Here is a 10,879-nt window from a genome sequence, read left to right on the forward strand (position 1 = left end):
AATAGGGCTGTGCCTTTACAGCTCAGATTCTGATAATAAACATCCGTTTGGTTTTGATTATCATGTCTATTGTGCCGAAATCAAGCGTTTTAAAGCCATATCTGTTTAAACTTCTGATATATGGTTTTCTGAGTGCACACATCTGAAGCACACGCACAGAAAGCGGCTGTCACACGTGAAAGTGAAGTGAAAGTGATGTCACGGCATGTCTTATTGCGTTTAAGATGTCAAATACACACAAGTTTATGTTAAAAACACACAAGTTACAAAACAGTCGGTTATGTCTGTGAAGGTAAACAGCTGGGAAAGAAATTGCATTTCTTTCAGCGTAATATATAGAAAATAAATCAATAACCTCTCTTGTCTCTTTTGAGGCTGGGATTCTAAAGTTTTCTGTGTTCGTCAGTGCATCGAAAGACAGAACAGTTAAAACTGGTACACCTTTGTCGCTCGTGAAAACACCATGTTGGTGCCGTGGATGGAAACTTGCAGATTAAAGGGTTAGTTCGCCCCAAAATGAAAATTAGGCTGCGTTTTACTCACCCTCAAGGCATCCTAGGTGTATATGATTTTCTTCTTTCAGACGAATCCAGTCGGAGTTATATTAAAAATTGTCTTTGATCTTTCAAGCTCTATCGTTGTACTCAGCGGGTGTTGCATTCCTTCAGTTCAAAAGACGTGAAATAAAAAGCACCCTTCCACAAAAAAAAGTGTCTCACACGGCTCCGGGGGGTGAACAAAGGCCTTCTGTAGCGAATCGATGCGTTTTTGTAAGAAAAATATCCATATTCAAAACGTAATAATCACTTGAATCTAGCTTGCGCCAACAGTTGTACACAGAAGCAGTTCCGGGAGCATGACGTATGAGCTTGAAAGATCAAAGACAATTTTTAATATAACTCCGACTGGATTCGTCTGAAAGAAGAAAGTCATATACACCTAGGATGCCTTGAGGGTGAGTAAAACGCAGCCTAATTTTCATTTTGGGGTGAACAAACCCTTTAAGGGGCGGTAATATTATAATACGATCCCCTTTCTATGTCACGGGGGGAGATAAATCTGAATGGCTCACTTTTTCACGTGCTTGCAGAGCAAGGCTTACCAAAAAAATTTACTGGGTTGTTTTTTTTCTCTCATGTTTTCTAGGTTGGGCCCGATTATAGCACTTAAACACAGAAAAAGTCAGATTTTCATGATATGTCACCTTTAAGACAACTTCACAGAAAACCACTATTTGAAGCTATCTGTTTCTTAACACATTGATATACTGATACTGATAAGATATACTGATTAGTAAGTTTCACTCAAAATCCTCTCAGGCAGGTACAGGCACCATCAGCTTGGATTTCTCTTGGTTCCCAAACACTTCTGTGAGAACCAAACAGTTGCCATAGAGATGAGCTGTCTACTTTGTCATTCGCAGTGTCTGCCATACAAAAATACCCACAAGCCTCTACAGATCATTCCTATTCTTACTGACTCCAAACATTATTTTTATAGTACTCCAGTAAAAGAGCTGCCAACATTTTTGGGTCAATTAAGTGCAAAAATGTGGTTATGAATCTCATTAGGCTAGGTAAGGTAAGGTATACAAGCAGGTGCATATACTCACTAGAGCAAATAATCTTACAACACAAAGAGTCACGTCCCTCTAAAGCAGTGATGGTGTCTGGCGCATTTCGACTTTGGCGCTGGTACATGTAATGCTGGTGCAAGGTAACATGTGTAAACAGATCAATAGATCACCCTGGTTATGTCAAAGAGCGCTGGAAAGCATCCAAAAAGAGGATGTGCTCTAATAACTTCATCATTAATATATACAGCAGTGATTCGGGTTCCAAGAACACACTTATCAATACCAGCATCACATGCGCAAACAAATCAACATTACATTATATAACTGTACATGTAATTATTGTGGCACCATACAAATACATAGATTGGGGGATGCAAGGTATAAAAAAAATCGCAATATAAATAAACTCAAAGCTCCAAGAATGTACTTTCTAATCCTAATATAAGTTATTAGACTGGGATTGTTATTGAAAAAGCCCCAGCTGACTTGAAAACCATAAAAACATCCCTCACATACATACAGCTGAAGAAAAGTTAGAGGCTGTCTCATGCAACTACGCAGTAAATGACTTAAATAAGCCAACGAAGACATACCTGCTTTTCAAGTGTTTTGAATCAATCCTGATTTTATCAAAACACACATTTTCCACAGGTAAGCCTGTCCCGGACAGAACGTCCTGTTTCATTCGATCCTGCCAGCAAAAGCACTGCAAGAGAGCAGTTTCAGTCAGAGCGGAGACTAAGAGAGACCCCTCCCCTCTGTCTTCAGCTGCAGCCAAACCGTGCCGCAGTAACCAACCAGAAGTGTGTGTGTATCAGAGAGCGAGTGACTTTTCCGAGGTAGCCCTGGAATGCATTTTCCTCCCCTTACCCAGAACCCTCTGTGCCAGCCGAGGCAATAGCAGGGACAATCCTCCCTGCTCTGCGACACACACAAGCATCACATAAAAACACAATAAAACCACAAAAAGGATCTCTATTAAACACTGTTAAAGGTTGCTGGGGTATTCACGTCAAATAATGAGTCAGAGAGCTCAAAGTTCACTGCTGACTAAGAATCTCTTCTGTCTGTGTGTGTGTGTGTGTGTGTGTGTGTCTGTGTGGGTGGGCAGTTTACCTCCTCCTGGCTACAACTTCTGTAGAAATAAGGGGCCCTCCTGTGAGTATCAGAATGCATGGTTGCTAAGCAGCCAAAACTATCTTGTTTAAAGAAATGGAGGAGTATGTCTCTTCAGTTTTAAACCTGGTGGATGAGAGAAATAGTGACGATATGACAAACAAAAGACAATGTAAAATGGACCAGTTCTACTAAAGTTGGTCTTAACTCAAAATGGGAGATTCAAAGCCCACATAAATCTGTTCAGATTAACAGTGATAATCCAGCAAAAAGCATGTTCGTTGAGTTCACAGTTCTTCTGGAGAGTGTGTGATACATCTTATTAATTTTATTTTATTTTACTACCATTTTAATTTTAAATTAAATAAATAATTTAATTTCAAAAGTATGCATTAAATTGATAAAATTTTGACAGTAAAAACATTTATAATGTTACAAAATATTTCTATTTCATGCTGTTCTTTCGAACTTTGTATTCATCAAGGAATCCTGGAAATGTATCACGATTTCCAGAAAAAAATTATTCGGCAGCACAACTGTTTTCATTGAAAATAATAAGAAATGATCCTTATGTGACACTGAAGACTGGATTAATGACTGCTGAAAATGCAGCTTTACCATCACATGAATAAATTATGTTAAAATAAAAATTAATTATGTTATGTTAAAATTATGTTAAAAGTGAAATTAAGTTAAAAATTAAATATATTAGAATAGAAAAAATATAATTAATATTTTATAATATTACTGTTAAATGCAGCCTTGGTGAGAACCCCTACTAACCCCAATTCTTTGAACAGTATATTGAATATAATGATATTCAACATGGTCAAATCCATTTAGACAAAACCATTTGGTTTCACCAAATTCATCAATATACAGAAAGTCTTCAGTTTTTTTATTCTAAAAACTAATAATATTGAAGAACTCTTTCTGACATTTATAAAGAAATATAAATAAATAATAATAAAAAAACATGTACAAAAGTCTGTTTAATGCTAATCAGTTCACTCTGTGTCATACTGTCTACTTGAATTGGTAGAGCAAAATCTACTTATTTATTTACTGAAACAAATTATAAATTTCACTTCTGAAGACTAAATTGCACGAAAATGCCATTTTTCAATTGTTTAAGTGTTCTCAATGCTATATGGTTGCTGGGGTGTTCTGGGTGATTGCTTGCTGGCACAAGTCAAAATAGCACACCAACAAGTATGATATTCTGGCTTGCTATCAACTAAATAGTGGTTAGTCAGCTGACTTATCACTGAACTGTGGTCAATAATAGACTATGGTATCTTCAGTCTCACAGCTGTTTTTCCAGATAAACTCATATTAGATGCCAGGAAAACACTGCTGACAAGCACTGAGACAAAACATACACACAAACAAACCAAAAAAAAGTCTCAAGAGCATCAGTGAAGAATTAAGTTGTGGAAAGATATTGTCCTGTCCACTTCATATCACAGTCAAAGTTATTAACTTGTAAACGTACAATCTTGCTCCCAACGTCATTCAGCATGGAAAAAAAAAAAGCATAACATATTGTGTAGAAAAACACATAACTTCAATGACACACACAAACCCCAGCCAGCAACCATAACCACAGCTGTAACCACTGACATTGAGGTACATGATATCAGAGCGCTGTGTAACTGTGTTTAACTGCCCTTAAATAGACAGTTAGAATGAAGTCCATATTTCTGTTTGCCTTCAATGTCTTCAGCACCGTTTTGAGAGATGACAAGCAGACCACTTGTAAGGAGACTATGGACCATATCGTTTCAAAGAATTCTGTTTAGAACAGTTAGTTTGCCTCTGGGTCTTTTTTAAGCTCAGACCACACTAACAACACCACATTTGCATACATTTTAACACAAACTCAGACACAGGAGTCATGGTTGTGCAATAAATGACCTGGTCATGTTATCAGGTTAAAGATAAATTTGATATTTGCAGTGTTCCAGTGAACCAACATCAGGATCACTTGGGAAAACAAATCAGCACTCTTAGTCAAGTGGACAATACAGAAGTGGGCAAATACTCAAGCAGTGGTAAAAGACAGGACCTACAAAAATGCTTTACCTCAATGCATGTGAACTTTGGCTTATCAAACACTACTATTAACTATTAATGTATGTGTGTGTGTGTGTGTGTGTGTGTATATATATATATATATATACATATTTATGAAAGCAGGGTGGCAGTATATATGCCAATATATTTACTGAAATTAAAATAACTTTTAAATGCAAATCTTTACTCAATTCACTATTAAAGGGGTCATATGATGTTGCTAAAAATAACATTATTTGGTGTATTTGGTGTAATGAAATGTGTTTATGCGGTTTAAAGTTAAAAAAACACATTATTTTTCACATACTGTACATTATTGTTTCTCCTCTATGCCTCGCCTTTCTGAAACGCGTCGATTTTTACAAAGCTCATCGGTCTGAAAAGCGAGGTGTGCTCTGATGCAAACAAACACTACTCTACACTGCCCAAAACTCACGTTTGAATCGTCAGCGGCAAATCCTTTAAATGAAAGCGTACTTACAGTCTGTGAGTCAGAAAAAATGTAAAATAAAACTGTTAGTAAAATTTAGAACTGAAAAAGAAGCCCATAAAGTGCCGTGGGACTGTAAATGTGTTAATAAAATTTTTTATTTATCAGAAGTGCAGATTCATAATATCTATCATATATTCATAATTCCTAACATATTTAAAATAAGGATCAGAAGAGATAAAAACAAACAGATTCATATTTAAGTGGTTTTGTGCAACTATGTCTGAGAATCTGTTTTCAAAGTCAGGACAGCACTTCAAACCTGGACACACTTGTGACGTGTTGGTGTGTGTGTGTTTGTGTGGTTCACGGAGGCAACATTGTAGACAGCAGGGCTTTAATTTCACTCTTTATCTGTCCAAAGCATTTTAACACACTCACACACATTCAATAGCTATTCTGTTTTTTTGAAGAGATATAATACCTAGATTCATACATGGACAATAGTCCTTTAGGTCCAATCTCATTTTTTTTTAAAGGTATTTGGTTGCTGCATTCAGGAAAGAAATAGCAGCATCCATCTTCACTTAAACATAGAATGGAAGCTCAGACACAACCCTGACCACCCATGTTCCAACAGTCTGCAGGTCATATGTTTCCCAGGCTCCCTCCATTAGACTAAGAACTTATATAGAAACATCAGCATTCTCAGGGGCCCGTAAACATAGGCATTCAACCTCACAGCAGACTTCAGCGGATTGAGTTACTAATAATATTTAATCAACCAAAAGCAAGCCATTAATAAAATGATTGTTAGGGCCTGTTCACTTACATAGTGAGTGAACGCAGGTAGGTTTATGACAAATCATCTCTAGAGCACAGAGATGCCCTTTTTTTAATAAAAACATTTGCAGATGTCTGCATTTTTAAATAAAGAGGCCATCAATATAACATTCATGACATTTTTAGAGATTAATGTGTTTACTACAAATATATTAACTTTATAATTAAAAATTAGAATGTCAAGATGGACAGGACACACCTCAACCTGAGCAAACTAAGACCAGAAAAAATCAGGTTCCACATGTCAAATATAGAAATAGAAAAATGACATTCCAACATTATCTGGTCAATCAATTTAAATGAATTCACCCTGAATACAATATAATAGACCTTAGTCAATATGGTGCCATGTTTAATTTTAGACAGGAATGAAAATGAGGCTGTGAGGGACAGAAGTACTGTGTGTTCAATGGAATGTATTGTTGTTTAACAACATACCGATTTGTGCAGCTGAAACATCTTTCTGGAAAAAAAAAAGCAGACAAAAACTCCATAAGAGTGCGTAGGAATTACATAAGTTTCACAACTCCATTTTGAGTAAAGACTGCAAGTCTTCCTTCATAGCCTCGTTTTCATCGGTGTTAAATTCAATATGGCATCTCACCTGATTAAGGTCAATGAGTATAGTGAGTCTGATTCTGTAAATAAATATGATGACACCAAATTAAATGCTCCTGAAAATTCAGCTTTGCCATCTCTGGAATATATTACATTTTATAACATAATAATAAGGAAAATAGTTATTTCAGATAGTTTTTTTTTTCCCACAATTTTGATGTTTTACCATATTTTTACTCAAATAAATGGTGAACATAAGAAAAAAATCTTACCAAGCTCTTTTTTATGTAAATGCATTTATGAATACTCTTCGAAACCTTTTAGCTTTCTACATCACTGAGAAAGGAGGACCAAGAGAAGAAGATCAAGTGTAAGCAACTATGTTCTGTTACTTGCCTGCTCTTGTTAAAGCAGTGACAGAGAAAAGATACTGCCACAGCAAGCTGTCCATCATGGCCTACAGGCAGCTCTGACTGGAGCCTCAGCTGGAGTATTTTCTTAAAACTGCGACCACAGGCACTTTCTCAGCTTCATCTGTAGAGACAACTAAGTAAACCATCTGTAGGATGATTACCCTGAAAAGTGTAAACACTGTGGCTTTATCGACCAGTTCGACACAGAAACGTTCAGTAAGTTCAGTAAGTGAGTAAGAGGCAGGTCTGAAAATATATATTTTTCAAATTAAACAAAACTTAGAGAATTGCTTAGTTCAGAGATTAAGAACACTATAAAAGTAATCTATTTAACAACATTAATTTACAACTTTTTTTCTTCTTAACTTTTTTTGCTCTTGTCTTACCTTCTCACAATCGTCAAATAGGCCTACATCATTTTATATTCATCATATCACAGTCTGCCGCGTTAATAACGAGTTCTCTGTTGGGCTCATGAATATTAATCGCGTTGCGTTGATTTCGGCATTGCGATTTGCTGAAATCAAACCGCGGACAGTTGACAGGTGAGCACTAGCCAATGGCATTGTCGCTTGCGTGTTAGTCCTGCCTACTGCTGTAGTAAACAACATAGACATAATAAATTATTATGTCTATGGTTATCAACTTGCAGAGGCATCTGCTTGGGCTTAAAGTCTTTGTTTTACACGAATGGCTAAAATTATTTCGATGCACTGTATGCAATTTAAAACAAACCTCTTACATTTTTATTTATTTATTTATTTACATACATACATACATACATGCTTGGGTGACCCTAACACATTAAACTATTTGCCTTATGCTTGGTCTTCCGTAAATGTGAACAATACTGTAAAACTCAATATTATAAGTGTGAGTACGCCTTTATTGTATTTGTATATGTCAAAGAAATTTACTTTGAAATTCTTTATGAAGTTAATCCTAAAGTAGAACATTCTTGAAAACAATTAACATACATAAAATGACACGTTGATATATTAATTGACATGAATGAATCCATCAAAGTGTTCAAAATGTATGTTGTCATATTCTTTTATTAATTTCTGTCTTTTCGTTTGTCTCCTATTTACCATACGTCCCAAAGTGTTCAAAATGTATGTATGTTGTCATATTCTTTTATTAATTTCTGTCTTTTCGTTTGTCTCCTATTTACCATACGTCCAAAACAATCTTGAAAAAAAAAAAAAAAAATCAACAAAGTACACAAAAGTAAACATTCATTCAAAGTAAACAATCAGAACAATCAATCATAATCAACAAATGTAACAAAGAAGGACATGCCAGACTGGAGGTCAGTTACATAAACCTATATATGATGTCCCAGTTTTCCAGTGTTGAGCCAAGCTGTTTTATTTCCGTCCCATTATAATAAAGGGTTAAGTAAGGGAATTGGGTGGGAGAAATTTGTCTAGCAAGAGTTAATCTGCACAGTCATAAAAACAGAAAAGATTTGAACTCAATCAAAAGAATTCAGCTTTGATTATAAACAGCACCTCCTCTGTCACTGATCAAAGTAAATGGGACTGAACAGATTACATGGCCTTACCAAGAGATCATTAGTTAATTTTTAACTAATGTTAAACTTAGTTTATTTAAGTAGAAAATATAATATATATTAAAATAAATTATATATATATATATATATATATATATATAAGTAAAACTATACCACATGTAAAGTGCATATGTGTAAACAATGGGAGAATGGGGCAACTCGCGCCACAATGTTCCACAAATGTTCACGCGGTAATTTATCGCCACCCTCTGGACAAATCTGGACACAAAAAAAACAACAATATTTATCGTAATCACGTAAATCAAGATTTTTCTATGAAAAGGATAATCATAAAATGAAAGAAGTATTGAATGTTGAAAGAGTCATATGACAAAGGGCCACTTTGAATTGTGAAACATTGGGCACTATTATATTACAAAATCAACACAATGCTGCTTGCCTGAAAATAACATGATAGAAGACAAAACTGTGTGACCAGCCATTGTAACCCTGTGACTGATTCTTTGAATCGTGACTGGAAATCAACTTTAAATGTTAATTATCATTGTAAATCACTGAAATACTGGAAACAGGCAATTATATATATATATATTAAAAAAACAATACAGATATGCAAATGCTATATATCTTTATTCAGAACCTTATATAGAGTATCTCTTAAAATACAACCATTATCTATCACCTTGTGTCCTTAGTCTTCATTCATTTCAAGGGCGATAGTTTGTATGTTTCAATATGGGGATACAGACGAGATGCTTGCGCGTGCGCTGTTGTGAGATAATCCAAAGTAATGCGATATACAAATCCCACTACGGCGAGGGATTGAGTCATAAATATTAAATAGTTCTTTGTGACGTTGCTTGGTTACCTTCCTAAAGCGTCTAGTCACGTACCTTCATTAAACTGAATAAACCAAACCTTCCTCAAAGTGAGAATCGTTAATTCGCCCTCTGACTAGAGCACACCTACCGTTGTCTGCCTTTCAACCAATCAGAGAAAACTATTGGACAAACGTCACACAATTTACGTAATATTCATGAGCCAGTCTTTCGCCATAGTAGGATTCGTAGAGCGTGTGCGTGTGTGTGTGTGTGTGTGTGTGCGTTCTGTGTTGTCCACCGTGTACCAGTCTGAGCGCACAGCGGATCTCTGCACTTAGACCAGAGCCAATGGCTTGAGTTACAGTACCTGCGGGCCATCCCATTATCAAATGATGTTCTTTTAACCAACATGCGACGAATTGCTCTGTTCTTCTGACCTGAAAAAGACCAGATTCCCCGGTCGGTCCGGATTAATTTTCTGCGCATCATTTGGACAGGCGTCTCTAGGATGGAGCACATCAGAACACCAAAGGTACTGCTGATGTTCTTTATGTCCGGGTATTTAATAAACGCTCGCAATACAGCGTTCATCCTTTATATCGCATTCGTTTTGAATGACATATACTTTTTAAAACGCAATGTTTGTTTACCGAATGAATTTTCTTTGAAAATAAATGTTTGACAGAATATGCCCAGTGATAGGCCACAATGCAGCCCCCATCTTCCTTCATCTAGTGCCTTGTAACAAGATCTGAATAATGGTTCAGCCTCAGCACTACTGATGCACCATGAGACTGAGCAGATCTTACCATTTCATTTTAAAAACATACTCTGTGGTATGATATTTTATGATTTTAATGTATTCAAGGTTAGGACAAGTACATACGTGATCTATCCCTAGCTATCCTTAATTTCATAATACTACTTGAATGTTTTAGAATAATGCCAAGCTGGGGAAAAAGAGAAGCTTGGTGTTATGATTGCAAAATAATTGACATCCTGTTACAATTGATAACATATAATGTACATCACAAGGTTGGTTTTTAGAAAGAAAAAAAAAATTGTATGTTGCTTTTTTTTTCAGGTGGAAAATGTGCGTATGATTGATAGACTGACCCCCAGGAAATCTACGGTGGGAACATTATACCTTTCCTCTACTCACACTATATTTGTAGAGAACTCGGAGGCCCGCAAAGAGACCTGGGTAGGAACTGAAACCCTTTCATGCAGACAATCAAGCTTCTTCCTTCCTTGTTTTTTTATTTATTTATATATTTCTTTTGGCTAAATCAAATTTTAACACAGAAAATCGATTTATCTGTGTTTGTCTGTTTATCATTGACATTACTCACATTTTGTGATGATACAAGCAATCAAGCAGTTGAATTTCTGTTAAATATATCCAATTGTAAAGAGCTGGGTAGTAATATATCCCTTAACATGGGTGTGTGTGTGTGTGTGTATATATATATATATATATACATACATACATACATACATACACACATA

General features: G+C 35.7%; 2 protein-coding genes across 2 annotated transcripts in view; one reads left to right on the forward strand and one right to left on the reverse strand.

The window, feature by feature from the left end:
* Positions 1 to 2,348, reverse strand: part of LOC107747391 (microtubule-associated tumor suppressor 1-like) — a 56,815-nt gene extending 54,467 nt beyond the window's left edge. The window contains exon 1 of the mRNA XM_016561857.1: positions 2,170 to 2,348. The gene's annotated coding sequence lies outside the window, so the exon portion shown is untranslated. The remainder of the gene's footprint in view (positions 1 to 2,169) is intronic.
* A 7,300-nt stretch (positions 2,349 to 9,648) lies between these two features.
* The window catches only part of LOC107747392 (myotubularin-related protein 7-like), a 10,816-nt gene continuing 9,585 nt past the window's right edge, over positions 9,649 to 10,879 (forward strand). The window contains exons 1-2 of the mRNA XM_016561858.1: positions 9,649 to 9,902; positions 10,455 to 10,574. Coding sequence (XP_016417344.1) covers positions 9,879 to 9,902; positions 10,455 to 10,574 — 144 coding nt within the window. The 5' untranslated portion in view covers positions 9,649 to 9,878. The remainder of the gene's footprint in view (positions 9,903 to 10,454; positions 10,575 to 10,879) is intronic.

Source organism: Sinocyclocheilus rhinocerous, unplaced genomic scaffold (assembly GCF_001515625.1).
Source record: "Sinocyclocheilus rhinocerous isolate Xijiao unplaced genomic scaffold, SAMN03320098_v1.1 scaffold829, whole genome shotgun sequence".
NCBI lineage: Eukaryota > Metazoa > Chordata > Actinopteri > Cypriniformes > Cyprinidae > Sinocyclocheilus > Sinocyclocheilus rhinocerous.